The sequence below is a fragment of the Anomaloglossus baeobatrachus genome, chromosome 4 (assembly GCF_048569485.1).
Source record: "Anomaloglossus baeobatrachus isolate aAnoBae1 chromosome 4, aAnoBae1.hap1, whole genome shotgun sequence".
Classification (NCBI taxonomy): domain Eukaryota; kingdom Metazoa; phylum Chordata; class Amphibia; order Anura; family Aromobatidae; genus Anomaloglossus; species Anomaloglossus baeobatrachus.
Window position 1 is genome coordinate 9,396,480 of NC_134356.1, and position 27,606 is coordinate 9,424,085.

Consider the following 27,606-nt stretch of genomic DNA (forward strand, 5'->3'; position numbering starts at 1 on the left):
CAACAATACTGGCCTACAACTTGCGGCCCCCAGCGGGTGACGGACTACAAAGCCCAGCATGCGGAGAATTGGAATTTTGCATTAATGGTACTGACTGGGCATGCTGGGAGCTGTAGTTTTTCATTAGCTGTACTATCAGGGCATGCTGGGAGTTGTAGTTCTGCATTAGCTGTACTATCAGGGCATGCTGGGAGTTGTAGTTCTGAATTAGCGGTGCTATCAGGGCATGCTGGGAGTTGTAGTTCTGCATTAGCGGTGCTATCAGGGCATGCTGGGAGTTGTAGTTCTGCATTAGCGGTGCTATCAGGGCATGCTGGGAGTTGTAGTTTTTCTTTAGCTGTACTATCAGGGCATGCTGGGAGTTGTAGTTCTGCATTAGCTGTACTATCAGGGCATGCTGGGAGTTGTAGTTCTGCAGCAGCTGTACCATCAGGGCATGCTGGGAGTTGTAGTTTTTCATTAGCTGTACCATCAGGGCATGCTGGGAGTTGTAGTTCTGCATTAGCTGTACTATCAGGGCATGCTGGGAGTTGTAGTTCTGCAGCAGTCGGGCGTCCACAGGTTAGAATATTGATCTGTGCAATTTTAGAAAATGTGACTTTATATTGTTATATTTTGCCTGTTTTGGGCCCCGGGGTAATTTAAAGGGCCGGTGCATAATTGGCGCAGCTCCTGTGCGGCCCCCCGCTGCAGTCACTCCAATGGTAATGCACAGTCCGCTCCCGGCCGCAGGGCTCCACCTGGTGGCAGCAGAGGTCACTGCAGGAAGCGTTTCTCTTGCATCAAATCAAAACCTTGATCATCTCGCGTTTTGGTTCTCTCTCATCCGCCGCACTTTGCGTTTCACCGTTCGTTACTTTCCTCTGTTATCAGCCCCCCAATGTGACACTCAGAAAAATAAAATTACTCAAACAAAAATTAAAAATAATCAATCAGTCCCCAAAAAATAATTAATGTTGAAGGCAGCAATCACTGGTGTGTAAACAAGAGCGTGCCGGGCGCCGGCGGCACCACGGGCGGCAATTCCTGAGAACGTCGGGTCCATGAACCTCGCCAGGAGGAGACACAGAGTAATCTGACCGGTTTCTGGTGGACACTCGGCACGGAGGAGGACACGGGGGTCCCGCAGGGGGCGCCCCCAGAAGGCACGGGTCCGCGGAGGGCGGCCATCACGGTGCGATCATCCCGAATGTCGCCAGCGTTATGTCTGCGGAAACAACGAAGAAGAGTAAATACAGAGGCGACAACTTGTCCTGGAAAATGAACCGGGCGTTGTCAGAGCTCCGCCCCCCTCGGCCGCCATCGCCCGTCCCCCCCAGACCAGAAGGTATCAATGCTACATTATTTCCCCCCCCTCTTTTTAATTGGGGGTCTTCAGCCTGCGCCGTCTGTATCCCTTGTACTACGATGTATCATTAATTTACATATTACAGCAGTTATCAGCAGCGATCTGAGCCAACTCCGATCTCTGCCGTATGGAGCAGGCACAGACTGACGACGTGGGACAATGAAAAGCCTCGGACCACCGGAGAAAAGCCCCCCATACTCGAGAGGATGACAGAGGGGAGGGGGCAACCACATCAGCCATAGGAGGTGAAACGATCACCCCCCGATCGGTCACTACCCCGGCCGAAGTGCTACTCTAAGGACTCACCTGATCCAGCGGTAACATGGGGGGTCTCTCCATCCCCTCCCCCTGCACCGGACCTCTGCCTTTCGGAAAAGATGGCAGCGGCATTTGCGGGTGCATCCTAAAAATATGTAAAAGAAATAGTGAATCAGCAAAGAAAGTAGGGGATCAAGTAGATCTCTTAAAGGGAACCCGTCATGTCGCTTTGTGATATTAAACCGCCCCAATGTGTTTTAACCCCTTTACGACCGGACGATTTTTCGCTTTCCGTTTATTTTTTTTTGCCATTCTTCTTCCGAGAGCCGTAACCTTTTTATTTTTCCGTCAATCTTGCCATATAAGGGCTTGTTTTTTGCGGAAAAAGTTGTACTTTTAAGTGAAACCATAAGTTTTACCATATAGTGTACTGGAAAACGGCAAACAAATTCCAAATGCGGAAAGAATGCAAAAAAAAGTGCGAAAGCACTATGGTTTTTGAGATATTTTATTCACAGTGTTCACTATATGGTAAAACTGATGTGTGGGTGCGATGCCTCAGGTCGGTGCGAGTTCATAGACACCAAACATGTATAGGTTTACTTTTACCTCAAGGGGTTAAAAAAAAAAAAAATCAGAACTTAGTCTGAAAAAAGTGGCGTATGTTTTACGCAATATTCCGTGACCCGTAGCGTTCTCATTTTTCGGGATCTGGGGCTCAGTGACGGCTTATTTTTTGCGTCTCGAGCTGCCATTGTTAACGGTACCATTTTTGCGCAGATGCTACGTTTTGATCGCCTGTTATTGCATTTAGCGCAAAATTTGTGGCAACAAAAAAAACCCGTAATTTTGGCGTTTGGTAAACGGCGTAGCGGCAAAAAAAAAAAAAAAACAATCAAGTTAATTGATTTTATATTGTGATAGATCGGGTGTTTCCAATGAACGCGGTGATACAAAATGTGTGTATATTTTTTATTTTTTTAACCCTTTAATTTTCAAAAAAGGGGGGTGATTTGAACTTATTTTTTTTTTTAAAACATTTTTTTTTAACCTGCATCATTAAAATGGCAAAAAAAGAAAAAAAAAGGACTTCCCATGCCTGGGTGACTGCAGTACATACTTTTTTCCGTTTTTTTTCAGTCATAGGGGCGGGGCTTTTGCTTCAGTCACAGTCACTCATTTTTTGATCTTCGCCCCCTGCATTGTAATGGATTGCCGTCCCCGCAGATCCTTCACCACCACCACATCTGCAATGCTGGGCTCCGCACATTACGGTCACAGCGCTCCCAAAAAGACGCAACAGCGGTGACCATGTGACCGCAATGTGCGGAGCGCAGCATGGCAGATGTGGTGGTGGTGAAGGAGCTGCGGGGACGGCAATCCATTACAATGCAGGGGGCGAAGATCAAAAAATGAGTGACTGTGACTGAAGCAAAAGCCCCGCCCCTACGACTGAAACAATGTGCTGCATTCACCTAGGCGTATAAAGATAAATCCGTGCAATATGTTTTGGGAAGCCCACCTCACTGAGGCACGTCGCATCATTTTAGACACATGGGGGCGGTTTAATATCGAAAAACGGCATGAGGTGTTTGAGAATTAGTTTGGGGAGGGGTGGGACAAACCCTGCCGGGACCCCCGCTGATCACAAGCGCTGAAAACAAGGGCAGGGGTCTCCATGGAGCAGCGACGCCACAGACTGGAGGATTGGGGGTCTCGGCTCCAGCGATCAGCGAGCGTACAAGCAATGGCAATAGGTGATGGCTGCCATCTGGTGGTGCCGCCCGGTAAGACGGCTGTGTACGCACCTCTGTGCCCGGTACATGTCCGTAAACGGCTGCATGCCGCTCTGCTCCATCAGGGCAGCATGGAAGGGTCCCCTACTGTCCATCTGGGGGTATCCGGAGCCCATCTGGGGGTGTCCGTTGGTCGGTCCAGGCACAGGGTGGCGTTGCTGGTGTATAGGGGGCTGCGGGTACCCCTGAGGTTGGTACTGCTGGTGGGCAGGGTAGTGTGACTGAGGCACCATATGTGATGGGGGGCAGAGGTTGGCACTGGCCCAGCCGTGCGTCCGCCCGTAGGGGTAGGGGCCATTCTGCCTCTTGTGACTGTCCAGATCCAGGAACTGTTTGGGGCTCTCGGAGCGGCCGGAGGGGTCGTCGTCCTTCTCGGGTTTCTCCTCCGGGCCCTCCGCGCTGTCGCCCGGCACGGCCCGGGGCTCTCCTTCCAGCAGAGGGGACATGAGAAGGGTCCGCAGCTCCTCGATGTTCTCTGCACTCAGGGTCCCATCCAGTCGGGTGTAACCCCTTGAGCGCTGGGGGGTTTGTTGTCCATTGTGGGGCCAACGCTGGTACTCCTGAGGGTAAAAGGGAGGCCGCTGGTAAGGCTGGTACAGAGGCTGTGCTTGTTGAGGCCGTTGGTATGAGTAGGCCTCACCCTGATGATGGTAACGGGGGAACTGACCGACAGGAGGCCGTGGGGGTCCGATTCCGAACGGCTGGAGGGGATGAGGCGGTCCCGGCAGCTGAGACGTGACAGCGCGGGTCCCAGCAGCTGGAATCAGAGGGGCAAAGTCATTTCTAGGTTCCCGCCCCATCACATCCACATGGGGCAACGGCCGAGGAACCTCCTGCGGGATTACGTGTGCAGGGTCTGGCGGTTTGGAGACCACAGGAGCGTTTTCTGCTGCGTCCAGTCCATTCTGAGGGTCCTGGTCACTTCCACGACAAACACGAGAAACCGAAGCCTCAACCTTCTCCTCATCCGGGACATGGCCGGGAACCAGATCACGTACAACGTCCGGGACCACCACAGAGCGAAGAGCGGGAAAAGGAGGAGGCAACGGTGCACCAGGAGGGGAGCGGCCCCGGGAGGGCACCGGAGGCACAGGAGCGCCTGAAATAACAAAATATTACAGATACGAGAAGGAATCATGTACAATGTGCTTATCCTGCATTATACTCCAGAGCTGCACTCACTGTGTACATACATTACTGATCCGGAGTTACCTCCTGTATTATACTCCAGAGCTGCACTCACTATTCTGCTGGTGGTCACTGTGTACATACATTACATTACTGATCCTGAGTCACCTCCTGTATAATACTCCAGAGCTGCACTCACTATTCTGCTGGTACAGTCACTGTGTACATACATTACATTACTGATCCTGAGTCACCTCCTGTATTATACTCCAGAGCGGCACTCACTATTCTGCTGGTGCAGTCACTGTGTACATACATTACATTACTGATCCTGAGTTACCTCCTGTATTATACTCCAGAGCTGCACTCACTATTCTGCTGGAGCAGTCACTGTGTGCATACATTACATTACTGATCCTGAGTTACCTCCTGTATTATACTCCAGAGCTGCACTCACTATTCTGCTGGTGCAGTCACTGTGTACATACATTACTGATCCCGAGTTACCTCCTGTATTATACTCCAGAGCTGCACTCACTATTCTGCTGGTGCAGTCACTGTGTACATACATTACTGATCCTGAGCTACCTCCTGTATTATACTCCAGAGCTGCACTCACTATTCTGCTGGTGCAGTCACTGTGTACATACAGTACTGATCCCGAGTTACCTCCTGTATTATACTCCAGAGCTGCACTCACTATTCTGCTGGTGCAGTCACTGTGTACATACATTACTGATCCTGAGCTACCTCCTGTATTATACTCCAGAGCTGCACTCACTATTCTGCTGGTGCAGTCACTGTGTACATACATTACAGTACTGATCCTGAGCTACCTCCTGTATTATACTCCAGAGCTGCACTCACTATTCTGCTGGTGCAGTCACTGTGTACATACATTACATTACTGATCTGGAGTTACCTCCTGTATTATACTCCAGAGCTGCACTCACTATTCTGCTGGTGCAGTCACTGTGTACATACATTACTGATCCTGAGTTACCTCCTGTATTATCCTCCAGAGCTGCACTCACTATTCTGCTGGTGCAGTCGCTGTGTACATACCTTTCACGCCTGTGTCTCGGTCCGCCGGTTGGTCGGTGGTGGGTGAAGGGTCTGCTCCATGCTTTCCGTTGAGTACATCACTGGGCTGGGCTGGAGTGGGTGATGGGTGACACTGCTCGGGGCTGGGGGCCGCCTGGGACGGGTACGATGCATTCGGTGGGGGATTTGGGTTTGCGGTCCGGGGCGGCTGTGACGGGTGAGGGGTCGAGGAGGTCCGGGACGCAGATCGTGCCGCCACCGGAGCACAGACAAAGGACGTCAGTCTCTGCATCGCGATCATCTCGGGACTGTCCATCATGGAGTTTCCAGAAGAACCAAATGAATGTCTGACCCCGGGGTTGGGTCCTGGAGACCTAAATCGAGGTTCTAAGTGATGGGAGTAGCGGGGAGGGTCTCCGCTCACACCGTGGGTCTGCGGGTCATTTCCATTCCACGAGGCTGGCTGAAGCCCATATCTGTAGGCTGAATTAGTGGCACCAGAGGGCGAGGCTTCTCCATCAGGCGCAGGCGGTCTCACGGGTGTCCCATAACCAGCGGGATTGTTAGGCTGCGGATGCCGGCCCCATTCTCGGACAGACGCCCTCCCTGAATACTCGGGGTCAAAGCCCTCGGGCGCTCGCTGAGCGCGGAAATCCCGACATTTATTATCAGACGTTTCAGGTGTGTGGTGAATGGCCTGCAACAAAGACGGGTCACAAGGTGGACACGGGGGGCATAACACCCAACATACCCAACGCCCAACGCACCCACCCAACTCCCAACGCACCCACCCAACGCACCCGCCCAACGCCCAACGCACACGCCCCCACCCAACGCCCCCACCCAACGCCCCCGCCCAACGCCCCCGCCCAACGCCCAACGCACACGCCCAACTCCCAACGCACCCACCCAACGCACCCGCCCAACGCCCAACGCACCCACCCAACGCCCAACGCCCCCACCCAACGCCCAACGCCCAACGCCCAAGGCCCAACGCCCAACGCCCAACGCACCAGCCCACCCACCCACCACACCCAACGCCCAAAATACACACAATGCCCAATACACACAACGCCACGCACCTGAGCAACGTAACTCTTCACGCCTGGCATGGGATCCCCTGGGAGCGGTTCTGGAAAACGCAGGGGTCCAAAGCCAAGACCAGGGTCCGAACCCCTGAGAGGAGTGAGCAACAACGGTGCAGACGACTACAGAAAGGGGAGAAAAGCAAAGCGTATACTATAATACTGCCCCTATGTACAAGAATATAACTACTATAATACTGCCCCTTATGTACAAGAATATAACTACTATAATACTGCCCCTTATGTACAAGAATATAACTACTATAATACTGCCCCTATGTACAAGAATATAACTACTATAATACTGCCCCTATGTACAAGAATATAACTACTATAATACTGCTCCCTATATACAAGAATATAACTACTATAATACTGCTCCCTATGTACAAGAATATAACTACTATAATACTGCTCCCTATGTACAAGAAAATAACTACTATAATACTGCTCCTATGTACAAGAATATAACTACTATAATACTGCCCCCTATGTACAAGAATATAACTGCTATAATACTGCCCCTATATACAAGAATATAACTACTATAATACTGCTCCCTATATACAAGAATATAACTACTATAATACTGCCCCCTATATACAAGAAAATAACTACTATAATACTGCTCCTATGTACAAGAATATAACTACTATAATACTGCCCCTATGTACAAGAATATAACTACTATAATACTGCCCCTATATACAAGAATATAACTACTATAATACTGCCCCCTATATACAAGAATATAACTACTATAATACTGCTCCCTATATACAAGAATATAACTACTATAATACTGCCCCCTATATACAAGAATATAACTACTATAATACTGCCCCTATGTACAAGAATATAACTACTATAATACTGCTCCCTATGTACAAGAATATAACTACTATAATACTGCTCCCTATGTACAAGAATATAACTACTATAATGCTGCCCTTTATACAAGAATATAACTGCTATAATACTACTACTATGTATAAGCGCAGTTAGGTTACCCTGTCCCCGGGGTGGTAGCCGCCCCTGGTGTTGCCCCCATGTTGCAGGGTTTGGGGGTACGCGGGAGCTTTGGGCGCTCGCTCTTCTCCGTCCTCGCTGGGTGATGACTGGTGGATGATGCTGCCCTCTGAGCTCTGCCGCTTTCTGCCGCCCTCCTCCTTGCTCTTCCGCCAGCCCCCGGCTCTGGAGCGCCTCCCCTGGCTCCGCCTCTTCGAGGGTTTCTCCTTCTCGTTGTAGCGGATCCAGGTGTCCCCGTCGGAGTCTCCGTCGTCCTCCTGGAGGTGCTTGAGCAGAGCCTTCTTGAAGCAGCGCTCCAGGCTGTCGGCCATCATGGTGTATTCTGTAAGAGGCCGTGTCAGTGATGATAATGCATATACCGTGGCGTCGCCTCCTCCCGCTGCTGAACTCACCGCTATCAGGTCCATTGTACTTAGCGCAGTTTTTAAAGATGGTTTTCATGTCCTTGACAAATTGATCCTTGGTGAGATAATACCCGGAGCCAAGACGCTGCTCCACCTTGGAGATATCCATAGGGCACTGAGGAGGGGAGCAGAGAGATCAGCGGCTGTCAGGGGATCTGCGGCGGCTGCTCATCTCCCAGGAGGAGAAATAGGATCAGCGGCGACTTACCGTAATGATATCGTAATAACTGGGAGCGTAAGACTCGTCCACCGGCTCCAGGAACGGCCAGGAGTCCTTGTGAGCCTTCACCACGTCAAGGACTGGAGGGAAAGGACGGCCATTATTAAAAGGGGCATCCCAACCCCAGGGAGGAGGCGGCAGCCAAGGGGCAGCCCAACCCCAGGGAGGAGGCGGCAGCCAAGGGGCACCCCAACCCCAGGGAGGAGGCGGCAGCCAAGGGGCACCCCAACCCCAGGGAGGAGGCGGCAGCCAAGGGGCACCCCAACCCCAGGGAGGAGGCGGCAGCCAAGGGGCAGCCCAACCCCAGGGAGGAGGCGGCAGCCAAGGGGCAGCCCAACCCCAGGGAGGAGGCGGCAGCCAAGGGGCAGCCCAACCCCAGGGAGGAGGCGGCAGCCAAGGGGCAGCCCAACCTCAGGGAGGAGGCGGCAGCCAAGGGGCAGCCCAACCTCAGGGAGGAGGCGGCAGCCAAGGGGCAGCCCAACCCCAGGGAGGAGGCGGCAGCCAAGGGGCAGCCCAACCCCAGGGAGGAGGCGGCAGCCAAGGGGCAGCCCAACCCCAGGGAGGAGGCGGCAGCCAAGGGGCAGCCCAACCCCAGGGAGGAGGCGGCAGCCAAGGGGCAGCCCAACCCCAGGGAGGAGACGGCAGCCAAGGGGCAGCCCAACCCTATGGGAGGAGGCGGCAGCCAAGGGGCAGCCCAACCCTATGGGAGGAGGCGGCAGCCAAGGGGCACCCCAACCCCAGGGAGGAGGCGGCAGCCAAGGGGCAGCCCAACCCCAGGGAGGAGGCGGCAGCCAAGGGGCAGCCCAACCCCAGGGAGGAGGCGGCAGCCAAGGGGCAGCCCAACCCCAGGGAGGAGGCGGCAGCCAAGGGGCAGCCCAACCCCAGGGAGGAGGTGGCAGCCAAGGGGCACCCCAACCCCAGGGAGGAGGCGGTAGCCCAAGGGGCACCCCAACCCCAGGGAGGAGGCGGCAGCCAAGGGGCACCCCAACCCCAGGGAGGAGGCGGCAGCCAAAGGGGCACCCCAACCCCAGGGAGGAGGCGGCAGCCAAGGGGCACCCCAACCCCAGGGAGGAGGCGGCAGCCAAGGGGCACCCCAACCCCAGGGAGGAGGCGGCAGCCAAGGGGCACCCCAACCCCAGGGAGGAGGCGGCAAACAGCCAAGGGGCATCCTAATCCAAGGGAGGAGGCGGTAGCCATTATTAAAGGGGTATCCCCAACCCCAGGGAGGCGGCAGCCAAGGGGCATCCCAAACCCAGGGAGGTGGCAGCCATTATTAAAGGGGCATTCCAATCCCAGAGAGGAAAGCAAGGGGATCTTGTGAAGTGATAACAAGAGCTTTATCTTTTTAACAATAAAGCCTAATCTTCAAAAGAACACTTAGAATCTGATCCATCATTAGCGCTCAAAGACCGGTTTCATCACCATTATCTACATTGCCTACTCCTGAAGGGGAATCCGGCAAAGAGCTGCTGAGGATCACAAAATCTATCAGTTCACTTTGAATAATCCAGCGGGAGGACGGAGAGCCGACCTGAAAGCTCCAGGATCAAAGGAGTCGGTGAACCAGGAGCCATCAGCGTTAAGCCTCCAGCTCCATCCAGCCAAAAGGATCGGATAACACCAGTTACCACAGCCCCTCAAAACCAGAGGAATTACACGCTCATCACCGAGGTTGTGCGAGGGCGCACAACTAAAGCAGGTGAGCAGCTTCTAACTACACTAATCTAACACAAATACATCGGGTGCTCTTAGATTGCGCTATTGATTTATTTTACAGTGAATCCCAGAGAGGTGGCAGCCATTATTACAGGGGCATTCCAACCTCAGGAAGGCTTTTTTTTTTGGTCCCCACAGGGGGCTGAGACCTGCGCTCCTTTGGCTATGTGCCAATCGCCCTGTGTGCACGCCGCCTTATACTGTAACGCTGATGTATCGCATTATAAAGGTAAACTCATGGTCTTTTGTCGGACGCCCCCCCAAGCCCGCTCTGTGCCCCCCGCACCTGATGGCAGGAATGGGTTGAGACCCTATAACATTACAGCTGAACCCACCTTTGTACATGGCCGTGTACTGATCGTCCAGGTCGATCCCCAGCCTGTATGGAGAGAGCATAGTCAGGTCCGTGCTGCCCCCTATATATCATGTATATATATCCCCCCCCCCCCTCCGTGTGCAGGAACACTCACAGGTCCGTGCTGCCCCCTATATATCATGTATATACCCCCTGGTGCAGGCACACTCACAGGTCCGTGCTGCCCCCTATATATCATGTATATACCCCCCCCCGGTGCAGGCACACTCACAGGTCCGTGCTGCCCCCTATATATCATGTATATACCCCCCCCCCGGTGCAGGCACACTCACAGGTCCAAGCTGCCCCCTATATATCATGTATATACCCCCCGGTGCAGGCACACTCACAGGTCCGTGCTGCCCCCTATATATCATGTATATACCCCCCAGTGCAGGCACTCACAGGTCCGTGCTGCCCCCTATATATCATGTATATCCCCCCATGTGCAGGCACACTCACAAGTCCGGCACTCGGTAGTCGCCCTGGATGGGCGAGGACGGCTCCAGATGACGTAATTCGGGGGGTAACGCTTTGCCCTGTGACAGCAGCCAGGCGCGCTCCTCCCTCAGCTTCCTCCTCCGAGCGCGATCTGTCATTAAAGGGGCACAGACGCGTATATGACACAGGGGAACCCGCGCACTGATCCCCACCACCTCCGCCACCGCCCGCGGAGCTCACCTTCCACCGATCGGACTTTTTCGGCCATCGCCCGCTTCCTGTCCTCCTTCTGCAGGAGCTCGTGCTCCTTCCTCTGCATCATCAGCAGCAGCTGCCGCTCCTCCTCCTCCTCCTGGGCTCCGGAGGCATCGGGATCCTGCGGGGTACAGGGATCAGCCGCTAAGTATGGCGATATATAGGGGGGTTGTGTGATGGGCGGGCGCCCCGGGGACGGCACACTACTACGCGACACCGGCGCATGCAGATGCGGCATCAATGCATTGAAAAAGTTAGTGGCCCAAAATGTGATGTGTCCCTTGAAACTATACAGTGCCTTGCGATAGTATTCAGCCCCATTGAATTTTTCAACCTTTTCCCACATTTCAGGCTTCAAACAAAGATAAAAATGTTAATGTTCTGGTGAAGAATCAACAACAAGGACACAATTGTGAAGAGGAAGGAAATTTATTGCTTATTTTACACTTTTTAAAAAAATAAATAACTGAAAATTTGGGCGTGCAATATTATTCACCCCCTTTACTGTCAGTGCAGCAAACTCCCTCCAGAAGTTGATTGATGATCTCTGAATGATCCAATGTTGTCCTAAATGACTGATGATGATAAGTATAAGCCCCTGTGTGTAATCAAGTCTCCGTATAATGCCCCTGCTCTGTGATAGTCTCAGGGTCTGTGTAAAGCGCAGAGAGCATCATGAAGACCAAGGAACACAACAGACAGGTCCAGGATACTGTTGTGGAGAAGTTTAAAGGGAACCCATCATCAGAAATTTAGCTATAAAGCTAAACGTTCCCCCTCTGCAGCTCCTGGGCTGCATTCTATGAAGCTTCCTATAGTTTTTGTGGCCCCTTTTATTCCAAAATAAATACTTTACGAACTTGTACCTTTTCGTATGCAAATTTCTTAAATCTTCCATGGGGGCGGGCTGCCTGATGTACGTTGCTGTTCCTCCAGCAGATTTACGCCGCCCCCGAACGCTGAATTTCAAACCCCAGGACGCCGCCCCTGGGCACTTGTGGTCCCGCGCATGCGCTGTGCTACTGTAGCGGTGCCGTGCACTGTGTGCACAGTGTGACCGCTAGTGACACTTTGCGCGGGCACGAGGTTATGGGCGGCGCTGTGAGTGTCATCACCAAGTGCCGCCCATAACCTCGTGACCGCACTTTCCCCTCTTCCTCCAGCATTCTGCGCAAACGCTCGCTGGCCAGATGACCGGACGTCACCCGCCTTCCCATCCTGCTCAGCAGCAGGAAATGGATGGGAGGAGCGGACGGAGCAGTCGGTGCCCGCGCAAGAGCGTCACCAGCGGTCACACGTGCACGCAGTGCACGGCACCGCTACAGTAGCACAGCGCATGCGCGGGACCACGGGCGCCCAGAGGTTTGAAATTCAGCGTTCGGGGGTGGCGTAAATCGGCAGGAGGACAGCAACGTACATCAGGCAGCCCGCCCCCATGCAAGATTTAAGAAATTTGCATACGAAAAAGGTACAAGTTTGTAAAGTATTTATTTTGGAATAAAAGGGGCCACAAAAACTATAGGAAGCTTTCATAGAATGCAGCCGGGAGCTGCAGAGGGGGGGGGAACGTTTAGCTTTATAGCTACATTTCTGATGACAGGTTCCCTTTAAAGCCAGATTTGGTTACAGTAAGATTTCCACAGCTTTAAACATCCCAAGAAGCCCTGTGCAAGCGATCATATTGAAATGGAAGGATCATACCACTGCAAATCTACCAAGACCCGGCCGTCCATCCAAACTGTCCTCTCACACAAGGAGCAGACTGATCAGATGCAGCCAAGAGGCCCATGATCCCTCTGGATGATCTGCAGAGATCTACAGCTGAGGTGGGAGAGTCTGTCCATAGCACAACAATCAGTCTACACTGCACAAATCTGGCCTTTATGGAAGAGTGGCAAGAAGAAAGCCATTTCTCACAGATATCCATAAAAAGTGTCGTTTAAAGTTTGCCACAAGCCCCTGGAGACCCCAAACATGTGGAGGAAGGGGCTCTGCTCAGATGAAACCAAAATCACACTATTTGGGCACAATGCCAAACGATAAAGCAACACAGCTCATCACCTCGAACACACCATCCCCACTGTCAAACATGGTGGAGGCAGCATCATGGTTTGGGCCTGCTTTTCTTCAGTAGGGATAGAGAAGATGGTTAAAATTGATGGGAAGATGGATGGAGCCAAATACAGGAGCATTCTTGAAGAAAATCTGTTGGAGTCTGCAAAAGACCTGACACTGGGACGGAGATTTGTCTCCAACAAGACAATGATCCCAAACATAAAGCAAAATCTACAATGGAATGGTTCACAAATAACCGTATCCAGGTGTTAGAATGGCCAAGTCACAGTCCAGACCTGAACCCAATCGAGAATCTGTGGAAAGAGCTGAAAACTGCTGCTCACAAACGCCTCCATCCAACCTCACTCAGCTCCAGCTGTTTACAAAGGAAGAATGGGCGAGAATTTCAGCCTCTCCATGTGCAAAACTGATAGACACATACCCCAAGAGACTGCAGCTGTACTCGCAGCAAAAGGGGGCGCTACAAAGTATTCACTTACAGGGGATGAATAATATTGCACGCCTCAATTTACAGTTTATTATTTTTTTATAAAAGTTTAAATTAAGCAATAAATTTCCTTCCTCTTCACAATTGTGTCACTTGTTGTTGATTCTTCACCAGAACATTAACATTTTATCTTTATGTTTGAAGCCTGAAATGTGGGAAAAGGTTGAAAAATTCAAGGGGGATGAATACTTTCGCAAGGCACTGTATATATTTATTATGAAAGACGGGACACATTTGCAGCTTAATGGATATATTATGTAGTTCACTACTTCTACCAGCAGGTGGCGCCCCCAAACCACCATCCAATGGACAAAGTACAAGTCTCGGCCAGTTCTGTCGCCCTATTATTCCCGGAGGTTGAAAAACTGCAGAATTAAGGAGCGCTGCTCTGGTGAGAGGGACACTCTCTCTTTGTATTCCCCGTGTACAATATGAAAGCACAACACTAATGTGTTTCTTTGCTCACCTCCTGCTGGAACGATCTGAACCCTGATTGGCCGGACAGCTTTTTGGAGGTGAAACGCGTCTGCTCCGTCTGAATTTTGGTTTCCTAAAGACAAAAGAATAAATAGGGAGTGGGAAAAAATCCAAAAACACCAGTGACCAGACTGCTCCGACAACGGCTCCGCTCTCGTAAGGGTGGAGGATCGGACATGCTGAAAGCCGACATGCCCCATCCTGCTTTCCCCAGTAGATGAGCGGCCGGTCCTGGGTACGGCCCCCGGTGAGGACGTGTCTCTCCGCGCGGCCCCTCGCACCCACCTTCTGTGAGATCATATTGCAGATTTCCGGCAGGAATTCGTCGCTCAGGATCTTGTAAAGATGTCGGTCCTTGTGCGATGTCCGGTCCCGGAAGCTCTCCGTCACCTCCCGCCATTCCTGCTCCGTCTGGCACAGGAGACACCAAGATCCCTCCCCGGGAGAACTAGCTGAGAAAATAACAGCACGGTCACTATCCTCATAAAGGAGCACTGGCCCTTTAAGAATTAAAGGGGAACTCCATAAAAAAAAAAAAAAAAAAAAAAAAAAAGGCCAAGCTCTTTAACCCCACAGCAGGGACGCCTCACAGCGGTGAGGAGTAATGGAGGCTCCTGGCGTTATATCTCGTACCGTTCTTGCTCTTCAGCTCCTCGATCATTGATGGCGTCAGCTCCAGTTTAACGCTGTAGAAAAAAAATAAAATGTAATAAAAGCCCCAAAAGGGACAATAACGGCGGCGTCTGAGGAGATTAAAGCGGCTCCTCCGGTGCCAGATATAGCCTGCGTATAAATAGGACTCGGCAGCTACACAACAGATTCTGCCCCCGGGGAAGCCACGCACCTGACCACCGCATCCTCCACTAATTTCTTCTTCTTGGGAGGCCGGCCTCGCTTCCGTACTGGCTTTTCCGCTGCGGCTCTGAAATCACCGGGAAAGAGAAAAGATCAGGAAAACAACTGAGGAGATCCCATTAAAAACAAATCAGATGCTCAAGAGCTGCATTCAGAATTCTGCTGGTTATTATATAAATTACTCAGCAGCAGAATAGTGAGTGCAGCTCTGGAGTATAATACAGGAGGTAACTCAGGATCAGTAATGTAATGTATGTACACAGTGACTGCACCAGCAGAATAGTGAGTGCAGCTCTGGAGGATAATACAGGGTATATAATGTAATGTATGTACACAGTGACTTACACCAGCAGAATAGTGAGTGCAGCTCTGGAGGATAATACAGGGTATATAATGTAATGTATGTACACAGTGACTTACACCAGCAGAACAGTAAGTGCAGCTCTGGAGTATAATACAGGAGGTAACTTCAGGAGCAGTAATGCAATGTATGTACACAGTGACTGCACCAGCAGAATACTGAGTGCAGCTCTGGAGGATAATACAGGGTATATAATGTAATGTATGTATACAGTGACTGCACCAGCAGTATAGTGAGTGCAGCTCTGGAGTATAATACAGGAGGTAACTCAGGATCAGTAATGTAATGTACACAGTGACTGCAGCAGCAGAATAGCGAGTGCAGCTCTGGAGTATAATACAGGAGGTAACTCAGGATCAGTAATGTAATGTACACAGTGACTGCAGCAGCAGAATAGTGAGTGCAGCTCTGGAGGATAATATTGGGTATATAATGTAATATATGTACACAGTGACTGCAGCAGCAGTATAGTGAGTGCAGCTCTGGAAGATAATACCGGGTATATAATGTAATGTATGTACACAGTGATTGCACCAGCAGAATAGTGAGTGCAGCTCTGGAGTATAATACAGGAGGTAACTCAGGATCAGTAATGTAATGTACACAGTGATTGCACCAGCAGAATAGTGAGTGCAGCTCTGGAGGATAATACCGGGTATATAATGTAATGTGTGGTCACAGTGACTGCAGCAGCAGTATAGTGAGCACAGCTCTGGAGGATAATACCGGGTATATAATGTAATGTGTGGTCACAGTGACTGCAGCAGCAGTATAGTGAGTGCAGCTCTGGAGGATAATACCGGGTATATAATGTAATGTGTGGTCACAGTGACTGCAGCAGCAGTATAGTGAGTGCAGCTCTGGAGGATAATACCTGGTATATAATGTAATGTATGTACACAGTGACTGCAGCAGCAGTATAGTGAGCACAGCTCTGGAGGATAATACCGGGTATATAATGTAATGTATGTATACAGTGACTGCAGCAGCAGTATAGTGAGCACAGCTCTGGAGGATAATACCGGGTATATAATGTAATGTGTGGTCACAGTGACTGCAGCAGCAGTATAGTAAGCACAGCTCTGGAGGATAATACCGGGTATATGATGTAATGTGTGGTCACAGTGACTGCAGCAGCAGTATAGTGAGCACAGCTCTGGAGGATAATACCGGGTATATAATGTAATGTGTGGTCACAGTGACTGCAGCAGCAGTATAGTGAGCACAGCTCTGGAGGATAATACCGGGTATATGATGTAATGTGTGGTCACAGTGACTGCAGCAGCAGTATAGTGAGCACAGCTCTGGAGGATAATACCGGGTATATAATGTAATGTGTGGTCACAGTGACTGCAGCAGCAGTATAGTGAGCACAGCTCTGGAGGATAATACCGGGTATATAATGTAATGTCTGGTCACAGTGTTACACCGGGGGTACAGTCCTTACTCTTCCATCGCCCGCTGTCTCTTCTCCCAGGACGGCTCCTCTTTGTAGAGTCGGGTCCCATAGAAGTACCAGTACAGGTTCCCCGTGGAGTCCTCCCCAGCGGCTCCACGCGCAGACTGTCCCCGTCCAGACCCTGGTGATAGACTCCATTAATATTTCGGCTTTTCTACATTTGCAGTCTCGGGGTCCGCACAGCAGGAGACGCACCTTCAGAAGCTCGAAGACGTCGTCTGCGTCCAGGCGGTAGTCGCAGAGGCGGTGCAGGATCTCCAGCCGCGTGCGCAGCGGCAGCTGGTGGTAACTCGCCCCCCGGAGCGGGTTGGGCTTCCCTTCTTCCAGTTCCCAGCGGTAACTAATGATGTCCTCCAGGTAGATGTGGAAGGTCTGAGGCCTGAGGACGACAGAGGACGTCATAAAGGAAACCTCTGCGCCGCCACCTTAAAGGGGTCTCCGCACTTACGTGATGTCGTGTCGCTGGTAGCAGCCCTGCAGCAGACGGGCCAGGAGCTCGCCCAGGAACTCCACATCATCGCGGTGCAAGGCGTCCTCCAACTCCTGCCGAGACAGCAAGCACAGGAACGTCAGCGGATCCAATCTAACGGGGCTCCTACAGCATGGATCCAATCTAACCTAACGGGGCTCCTACAGCATGGATCCAATCTAACGGGGCTCCTACAGCATGGATCCAATCTAACGGGGATCCTACAGCATGGATCCAATCTAACGGGGCTCCTACAGCATGGATCCAATCTAACGGGGCTCCTACAGCATGGATCCAATCTAACGGGGCTCCTACAGCATGGATCCAATCTAAACGGGGCTCCTACAGCATGGATCCAATCTAACGGGCTCCTACAGCATGGATCCAATCTAACGGGGCTCCTACAGCATGGGTCCAATCTAACGGGGCTCCTACAGCATGGGTCCAATCTAACGGGGCTCCTACAGCATGGGTCCAATCTAACGGGGATCCTACAGCATGGGTCCCAATCTAACGGGGCTCCTACAGCATGGATCCAATCTAACGGGGCTCCTACAGCATGGATCCAATCTAACGGGGCTCCTACAGCATGGATCCAATCTAACGGGGCTCCTACAGCATGAGTCCAATCTAACGGGGCTCCTACAGCATGGGTCCAATCTAACGGGGCCTCCTACAGCATGGATCCAAGCTAACGGGGCTCCTACAGCATGGATCCAAGCTAACGGGGCTCCTACAGGCATGGATCCAAGCTAACGGGGCTCCTACAGCATGGATCCAAGCTAACGGGGCTCCTACAGCATGGATCCAAGCTAACGGGGCTCCTACAGCATGGATCCAAGCTAACGGGGCTCCTACAGCATGGATCCAATCTAACGGGGCTCCTACAGCATGGATCCAATCTAACGGGGCTCCTACAGCATGGATCCAATCTAACGGGGCTCCTACAGCATGGATCCAATCTAACGGGGCTCCTACAGCATGGATCCAATCTAACGGGGCTCCTACAGCATGGATCCAATCTAACGGGGCTCCTACAGCATGGGTCCAATCTAACGGGGCTCCTACAGCATGGGTCCAATCTAACGGGGCCTCCTACAGCATGGATCCAAGCTAACGGGGCTCCTACAGCATGGATCCAATCTAACGGGGCTCCTACAGCATGGATCCAATCTAACGGGGCTCCTACAGCATGGATCCAATCTAACGGGGCTCCTACAGCATGGATCCAATCTAACGGGGCTCCTACAGCATGGATCCAATCTAACGGGGCTCCTACAGCATGGATCCAGTCTAACGGGGCTCCTACAGCATGGATCCAATCTAACGGGGCTCCTACAGCATGGATCCAATCTAACGGGGCTCCTACAGCATGGATCCAATCTAACGGGGCTCCTACAGCATGGATCCAATCTAACGGGGCTCCTACAGCATGGATCCAATCTAACGGGGCTCCTACAGCATGGATCCAATCTAACGGGGATCCTACAGCATGGATCCAATCTAACGGGGATCCTACAGCATGGATCCAATCTAACGGGGATCCTACAGCATGGATCCAATCTAACGGGATCCTACAGCATGGATCCAATCTAACGGGGATCCTACAGCATGGGTCCAATCTAACGGGGATCCTACAGCATGGGTCCAATCTAACGGGGATCCTACAGCATGGATCCAATCTAACGGGGATCCTACAGCATGGATCCAATCTAACGGGGATCCTACAGCATGGATCCAATCTAACGGGGATCCTACAGCATGGATCCAATCTAACGGGGATCCTACAGCATGGATCCAATCTAACGGGGATCCTACAGCATGGATCCAATCTAACGGGATCCTACAGCATGGATCCAATCTAACGGGGATCCTACAGCATGGATCCAATCTAACAGGGATCCTACAGCATGGATCCAATCTAACGGGATCATATAGAAAAGATACAATATAACAAAATCATATAGAATGGATACAATGTAACAGGATCAATGGTTACAATGTAACGAGATCCTATAGAATGGATACAATGTAACGGGATCCTATAGAATAGATACATTGGACAGGTATCCGCAGGAATCTCAGCCGCTTTCCATTCACTGACAGCAAGAAAATAAAGCAAAGTAACATTCGGATTCAGGGCACAAAAGGCTGGAGAGGATGAGGAGCGCAGCCCCCGCAGCATCTAAGGGGTTAAACGTCCCAGCTGTCACTGCAGGCAGAGTCCTCTTACTTCTGCTGTCCTGACTTTGGACAGACAGGGTGGCAGCAGGGGAGGGGGCATTTCAGGACCCCCTCACCCATTATGCACGCACATGCAGAAGCCCCTCACGCAGCAGAATTAAACAAACACGCAATGAAAAGGAAAGCGCTGATAAAAGAAAAGGCCTTTAAGAGCGGCCGAGGGCCCTGCGGAGCGCCGGAGACTACAGAGTCTTCCCGGGGTGAGGAAGACAATGGGCGAGAGACAGGAGAAGAGGGGGGCATCTCGCCCCAGCGCCAACGTCAGGCGCTGACACAACAGGTCATTAGTGACATCGCTCAAGACTGGCAGCCCCTAAATCTGCAGCATCCAGGCACAAGTCTGCCCATCTGTCACCAAATCCTGGGGGTAAGGGGGGGGGGGGGGGGGGGGTGGGGGGGGGGGGGGGGGCTACCACCGCGGCCAAAGCCGCCCAGGATCAACGGTTGTAAGATAAAAAACATACTGAGGACCTACTGCACAACCGTCCCGAGACAGAACATGGCAAAAAAAACACTCAAACGGCAGAGCATCATTACTGCAAGACACGATGGTCAGTCTGTAAAATTGCTAGGACCTTGAAGGTAATCTTCGTGTGCCAGGACCTTGAAGGGATCCCTCGTGTGCCAGGACCTTGAAGGGATCCCTCGTGTGCCAGGACCTTGAAGGGATCCCTCGTGTGCCAGGGACCTTGAAGGGATCCCCTCGTGTGCCAGGACCTTGAAGGGATCCCTCGTGTGCCAGGACCTTGAAGGGATCCCTCGTGTGCCAGGACCTTGAAGGGATCCCTCGTGTGCCAGGACCTTGAAGGGATCCCTCGTGTGCCAGGACCTTGTAGGGATCCCTCGTGTGCCAGGACCATGTAGGGATCCCTCGTGTGCCAGGACCATGTAGGGATCCCTCGTGTGCCAGGACCATGTAGGGATCCCTCGTGTGCCAGGACCATGTAGGGATCCCTCGTGTGCCAGGACCATGTAGGGATCCCTCGTGTGCCAGGACCATGTAGGGATCCCTCGTGTGCCAGGACCATGTAGGGATCCCTCGTGTGCCAGGACCATGTAGGGATCCTCAAGTGCTAGGACCATGAGGGATCCCTCAAGTGCTAGTACCTTAAAGGGATCCCTCATGTGCTAAGTACCTTAAAGGGATCCCTCATGTGCTAGTACCTTAAAGGGATCCCTCATGTGCTAGTACCTTGAAGGGATCCCTCATCTGAAGTCACTGGCTCTCATGTGGAAAGGAAGATCAAGAATGGGCTCTGCTGCAGAGGATAAGTTCATCAATGTTACCAGCCTCAGAAAGCACAAATTGGCAGCCCCTTTGATAACAGCCTTACAAAATGACGCACAAAGTCATAGAAACATCAACTGTGCAGAGGAGACTGTGGGAAGCGGCGTTTATGGTCAAATTGCTGCAAAGAAGCCGCTACTGACTGCAAACCATAAGAAGAGACTTGTTTGGGTGAAGCGGCACAAGGACTGAATACCGGACCCCGTAGAAACCTGAGAAATCAAAATGTAAGATTTTTGGTACCAATCGCCTGGTCTTTGTGAGAAGAAAAAAAAAACACGAGAGGATGGTTTCTACATGTTTGGGGCCCACTGTGAAGCCTTGAGGGGCTTTGCTGGTTAGACCCCCCATTCAGAGGTCTCTCATTCAGACAAATGGGAGCTCTTGCTTTGCACTGATGAGTGGTAATGAGGAGTGCGTGGTTTGACCAGGGTCGATGTTGACTTTTAGGATTGCTCCTGCCTGTAGGTGGCGACAGAGTTCCAGTTCTCCTCTTTGGAACATACAAATTGTCTCCAGATTCAAGGCGTCCTTAGTCCATGTTCACACGGAGGATTGGGCAGATTACTCCGCAGCAGACACCCCCATCTTCCATGGCGCGCCGCCTCACTAGCCACATCTTCAGACTTGTCAACATCTTTTCGTAGTCACAAAAAAAATCATAGGAAAATCCTCCAAGAAATCGCCGGGAAAATTTAGTTTTTGTTTTTTAAATCCCCGGGGTGAGAACGCAAAAAAACAATGTGAATAAGGGCCCAAGTCGGTGTCACAGGGGTGAGAGGACAATGGCCGCCCTCCCGGGTGATTTGTGCTGGTTTGTGTGTCTTGTGAGGAGGGGGCCGTTTCGCCTGCGGACCCTCCTGTATGGGAATTTACACCACATCCCCCTTCCGGGCTGATGTCCTGCTGAACTTTTAACCTGGCCAAAACCAGATTCCAACAATCCTTTGCATTTGGGGGAACCAGATAATTTGCAGAATGGGGGGGGGGGGGGGGGGACGCAGGTTCTTTAAAGGGACACGCAGCAAAATATTGGCCACTGCCAAGGACGATCCCATAGGAAACTTATAAAACTTTTTTCCAAAGTCCTCAAAGTGTAAACTTTCCTTTGTCCGTCCCGACCGTGTAACAACGCGATCACTAATGACGGCCGATCTGTGAGCGCATCAAACCGCGCGGCCCGATTGTAGGTGCCCAACGCCCCCGAGGCACGACTCTCCAAAACTCCACAGGATCCTGCAGATTCTATCACACAGGGAATGAACAGGTTAAACCGGACACCTACAATCTATTTCACATATCAAAAGCAAATGGCCTGAGGGGGCTGGGATGTTTACAACTGACACCCCCGCCCCCCCACCGGACAGACTTCACCCCCCCATGACAAAGCTCAGGACAGAGAAACCCTGAGGTCCGGCCGCCGCCTGCAACTGACAAAACACTGCGACCGACAAAAAAAACGCCGACAAAAAACCCGCCACCGACAAAAAAACCGCCACCAGAATCTGACACAGAACCTTCACATTCAAAATTCAAAATTCATTGTTAATTTGAAACATAACGAGCTGATACCGGGGAAAGTCTGCGCCCCCCCCCCCTCCCTCCACAGGAGCTGATACCGGGGAACGTCTGCGCCCCCCCCCCCTCCACAGGAGCTGATACCGGGGAAAGTCTGTGCCCCCCCCCCCCCATCCACAGGGAGCTGATACCGGGGAAAGTATGTGCCCCCCCCCCCCCATCCACAGGAGCTGATACCGGGGAAAGTATGTGCCCCCCCCATCCACAGGAGCTGATCACCGGGGGAAAGTATGTGCCCCCCCCAGGAGCTGATACCGGGGAAAGTATGTGCCCCCCCCCAGGAGCTAATAAAGGGGAAAGTATGTGCCCCCCCCAGGAGCTGATACCGGGGGAAAGTATGTGCCCCCCCCCCAGGAGCTGATACCGGGGAAAGTATGTGCCCCCCCCCAGGAGCTGATACCGGGGAAAGTATGTGCCCCCCCCCAGGAGCTAATACCGGGGAAAGTATGTGCCCCCCCAGGAGCTAATACCGGGGAAGTATGTGCCCCCCCCCCAGGAGCTAATACCGGGGAAAGTATTGTGCCCCCCCCCAGGAGCTAATACCGGGGAAAGTATGGTGCCCCCCCCTGGAGCTAATACCGGGGAAAGTATGTGCCCCCCCCAGGAGCTAATACCGGGGAAAGTATGTGCCCCCCCCCCCCAGGAGCTAATACCGGGGAAAGTATGTGCCCCCCCCCCCAGGAGCTAATACCGGGGAAAGTATGTGCCCCCCCCCCCAGGAGCTAATACCGGGGAAAGTATGTGCCCCCCCCCCCCAGGAGCTAATACCGGGGAAAGTATGTGCCCCCCCCCCCCCAGGAGCTAATACCTGGGAAAGTATGTGTTCCCCCCCCCCCCCCCAGGAGCTAATACCGGGGAAAGCTATGTGCCCCCCCCCCCAGGAGCTAATACCGGGGAAAGTATGTGCCCCCCCCCCCCAGGAGCTAATACCGGGGAAAGTATGTGCCCCCCCCCCCCCCCCCCCCCAGGAGCTAATACCGGGGAAAGTATGTGCCCCCCCCCCCAGGAAGCTAATACCGGGGAAAGTATGTGCCCCCCCCAGGAGCTAATACCAGGGAAAGTATGTGCCCCCCCCCAGGAGCTGATAAGTAACAGGTTGGTGGGGTCTGACCACCGCCAGGGCGTCTGGAAGGAGCAGATCAGGATGGGGCAGATAGACTTCGACATGCCCAATCCTTTAGTTCTCATGAAGATAAGCGGCTGCCAGGAGGTCCATACTTATCTAATCTCCTACAGAAAAGAAATCCTGGAATCTGATTGGCCGGGAGGCACTGACCACGTAAAGTGTTAAGGCCCTGTCACACACAGAGATAAATCTGCGGCAGATCTGTGGTTGCAGTGAAATTGTGGACAATCAGTGCCAGGTTTGTGGCTGTGTACAAATGGAAACAAAATGTCCATGATTTCCACTGCAACCACAGATCTGCCGCAGATTTATCTCTGTGTGTGACAGGGCCTTTATTGATTTGATCGGCTATCCGGGCATGCTGAGAGTTGTAGTGTAGGGGAGACCCTAGTAAAGACACCCACCCTTTGCACTGAGATTACTGGCTGCGAGGAGTTAATGCTGGAGTGACAGCGCCGGGGGACGGGGCGGTCGTCCTCGCTGCCTCCGCCAGGACCCCGTGTGACAGGACTGCTGATGAGAGAATTCGGAGGGTCCCATCTCGCCCCTATAATCAGCCCTGCAGCTGCCGCGCTGCACCTGGGATCTCCCTGATGGCCGCCTGGTAACGAGCGCCGAGTGCAAAAACACGAGCGGCAGCAGATGACGGAATCAGCCTGCAACACCCCCGGGTGGGCACAGACCCCGCCGCACACCGCTCAGTCCGCACCACACCGCTCAGCCGCAGCACACCGCTCAGCCGCAGCACAACCGCTCAGCCGCAGCACACCCGCAGGGGAAGGTGGCGCTATATAAACAATAATGACTCCCGCAGCAAGAACAACTCCCCTAGGTGGCCAGTAAGAAAGGCAACAATACAAATTGTCCCTGCAGTGATCGCTTCAAGTGCTCAATTCCTCCCACAGTGCCCCCTGCAGGTGACAGGAGGTATTACACCATTCACATAGCAATCAATGGGCACGCCAGGTTGTCCAGTGCACTTCCCTAATAGCTGATAAACGGGGGTCCTAATTAGATGATTGCCCCCGCTAAGGTGTTTTCTTATCCATTTGTAACCTTTTTCGCCCAGACCCACCATATACATGCATGCTCTGCTCCACCGATTGTACATGTGGCGCCCCTGAGGCTTCAGTCGCCACAAGGTACTGCACCTAACTTAAGGTGTGGTACTCATCCCTGGTACTGAGGAGGTCGGAGCCGGTTCCACATCCAAACATTCCATAAACACACAGCAGGTTGCCCTCCTCACTGGGAATCGGGCTAGGGTCGGGTTGTAAGGTCACCAAACACTGGGGCTTCCACCCACTAGTGACAGGGACTCAGGAAAGGGAGGGGCAGCCGCAGGGGGAGAGGGAGGAGGACAGTTGACAAAAGGGGAGTCGTCCCCAGACAGAGGTTGGGGGAAAAAAAGCAAGGAGAGCTTAGTTAGTCCCTTGGGACCGGCGCAGTTCAGGGTACGGGAGCCCTAGGGTGATGCACATTTCACGTTGCGCCACCAGAATCCGACGGACAGGGGATTGTAGGTCCCTCTGGCCACCACAAGATCCCGGAGCACAGTAAGCAGTATAGAGCCCGGGACGGGAACTTTAACACAGACCAGGGGTCCACAAGCACTTCAGGTCACGGGGATCCACACTGAGAGCGCGAGAAGGAAAAGCCCACAATCCACAACACCCGGCGGTGACCTCCGAATTATCCCGGGATCGGCCGGGGCCAGTCACGGCAGAGACCGGCACTCCCAAGGGTGACAACCGGACTGTGAGTAAAAGACCTTGAACCACAACCACTGAGTCAGCCCGTCATTGCCGGCGCCCCCCGCTCTGGAGCCAACGGCCACTACCACCCCCATCATCCTCCCTCCCCTGGGCCCGGCTCTGCCTGTGAGGAGCAGAACCATCCGCCCCAGAGGACAGCACCCGCAGCGGCGGCTAAATCCCTGGCCACACACCACAGGGGGCGTCACGAGACAACTACCTACCTCCAGCATCCTCACCATCCTTCCCCTGCGTCCCTTTTTGTGGGCACCTCAGGGTCATGAGGGGCTAAACTGGAATAAACGGCTCAGGATGAGAAGGGATCGGACATGTTGAAACTCGAGCGGCCCAATCCCCCCCCCCTACAATGGGGGGGGACACAAGAGAGGCCTGAAGAAGGAGAGTCCTGCAAACAGCGCACGCAGCGCCCGGGCGACGTCAGCGGGGGGAGAGGACGGGGGGGAGAGGGACGGGCGGTGGGCGTCTCTCAGCCACAAGAAAGAGCCGGAGTCGTCCCCTCATCTCGACCATAACACAAAACCACGTGTGAGCGAGAGACATCAGCGGGGGCCGCGGGGAGAGCAAAACCGGGGGGGACAGAAGCCGCCCCGCGCCCCAATACCAGCCCGCACATACGCTAGAGGGCAGGGACACTCGACTGCAAGCTCTTGAGGCTACTTAAAGGGCCGGTGACGTACGATCTGTTATAAAATCCCGGATGTCAGTCGGCGGCGCCAGCTGACGGCAAGTTTGGCGCAACAATGGTCACGGACCAGCTGCACTGCAACAAAAGGCGGCCGCGGCCCCCGGCGGTCCACGTGACCAGCCCCATTCACTTCTACAGAAAGAAAAAAAAAAGAAATAAGTTAATTACACAAAATCCACGGGGTCAGATGAGCAAAAAGTTCCAGCAAGTGAGTGGTTAATGGTCCCCTCCCCCCAGGTGAGTCACTTATCAGACCCCAAACTTCATTTACACTACAAACAGCTTCACATTGTCCTGCAAATTGACAGGAGGGGGACAAAGACAAAAGGAGGGGCGGGAGAGACCCCCAACAGCAAGGAAGAGGAATTAACCCCTCCAGGAACAAAAGGTGCGACCTGGCGGAGGTGCAAATCCAGGGGTGACCGCGTGCCCCCCCCCACCCCGGGAAAGCTGGGTGATCACTCTCTGTACTGGGAATCAGGCGTGAAGGAGTTAACAGACAGATGCCCGCAGCCCCCGCCCCCTCCCCTCGGGGTATTGTCCCCTCTGGATGCCATGCTGCCCCTGGAAGACCCAGAACAAAACAAACAGAGGGGCTTCCCCCGGAGCGAGAGCCCCGAGCCCCCCCCCCCCCCCCCCCCCCCCCCGCCCCACATCCAGAACAAAACCCCTCCATTATATCTGGCAGACTGCATCCCAAAAGACAGGGGGCAGAGGAGCAACAACCCCCCCAGCCACAGCTGAAGCCCCCACACGGCACGGCAAGGGTTAACGCAACACTAGAGCGTCAGCTCCTGGGACCAGAGAGAACTGGAGGCTGCAGAGCTGGCACTCTAATCCGGGATCAAGAGGTCTACAGATAATAAGGGGTTAATCGCAGGGGCCACCAATGAGATCCAGGTCTCCGCAGCAGATGGAGGAGGGTAAAAACATAAGTGAGTACACCCACAACACGGGCACATGCTGGGGAGGGGCGTCTCCCTGGAGTGACCCCAAAACAATCACTGACAGTGGGGGGGTAACATCAGGGGTCCGCACCCTCACTACTGCAAGAGACGATGACCCTCTGACACCCCCCAAAAATACTGCTCTCTCTGTGACCCCAATATTTATGCTGCGGAGACACCCCCCCCCCCCCACTGTCACTGGTGACTTCCAGGGCTTTGATCAACCAAACACTGACAGCTCCCCCCCACCCTCCGCCAGGACCCCCCATTATAAAGCGCTCCCCCCGGCACAATCTGCAAATATTACAGCCCCCCGTAATGTCACAGCATAAAAGCAAACACCCGCAGCCCCCCAATAATCAGACCCCCATGACACTAATACTCCTCCCAAATTCAGGACCTGTAAAATTATTAACCCCCAATAATCAGGACCCTCTAATAACACCTCCCCCCCTCCAATAATCAGGACCCTCTAATAACACCTCCCCCCCCAATAATCAGGACCCTCTAATAACACCCCACCCCCCAATATCAGGACCCTCTAATAACACCCCACCCCCCAATAATCAGGACCCTCTAATAACACCCCACCCCCCCAATAATCAGGACCCTCTAATAACACCCCCACCCTCCCCAATAATCAGACCCTCTAATAACACCTCCCCCCCCCCCAATAATCAGGACCCCTAATAACACCTCC

General features: G+C 53.0%; 1 protein-coding gene across 1 annotated transcript in view; it reads right to left on the reverse strand.

Annotated features, from left to right (window-relative positions):
- Positions 1 to 207: 207 nt before the first annotated feature.
- The window catches only part of CECR2 (CECR2 histone acetyl-lysine reader), a 37,826-nt gene continuing 10,427 nt past the window's right edge, over positions 208 to 27,606 (reverse strand). Inside the window, 20 exon segments of the mRNA XM_075342924.1 lie at positions 208 to 1,207; positions 1,655 to 1,751; positions 3,415 to 4,501; positions 5,170 to 5,184; positions 5,596 to 6,271; positions 6,657 to 6,782; positions 7,670 to 8,010; positions 8,081 to 8,207; positions 8,301 to 8,392; positions 10,364 to 10,407; positions 10,846 to 10,975; positions 11,065 to 11,200; positions 14,109 to 14,192; positions 14,405 to 14,571; positions 14,753 to 14,805; positions 14,964 to 15,041; positions 16,783 to 16,882; positions 16,885 to 16,915; positions 16,990 to 17,173; positions 17,243 to 17,337. Coding sequence (XP_075199039.1) covers positions 1,202 to 1,207; positions 1,655 to 1,751; positions 3,415 to 4,501; positions 5,170 to 5,184; positions 5,596 to 6,271; positions 6,657 to 6,782; positions 7,670 to 8,010; positions 8,081 to 8,207; positions 8,301 to 8,392; positions 10,364 to 10,407; positions 10,846 to 10,975; positions 11,065 to 11,200; positions 14,109 to 14,192; positions 14,405 to 14,571; positions 14,753 to 14,805; positions 14,964 to 15,041; positions 16,783 to 16,882; positions 16,885 to 16,915; positions 16,990 to 17,173; positions 17,243 to 17,337 — 3,669 coding nt within the window. The 3' untranslated portion in view covers positions 208 to 1,201.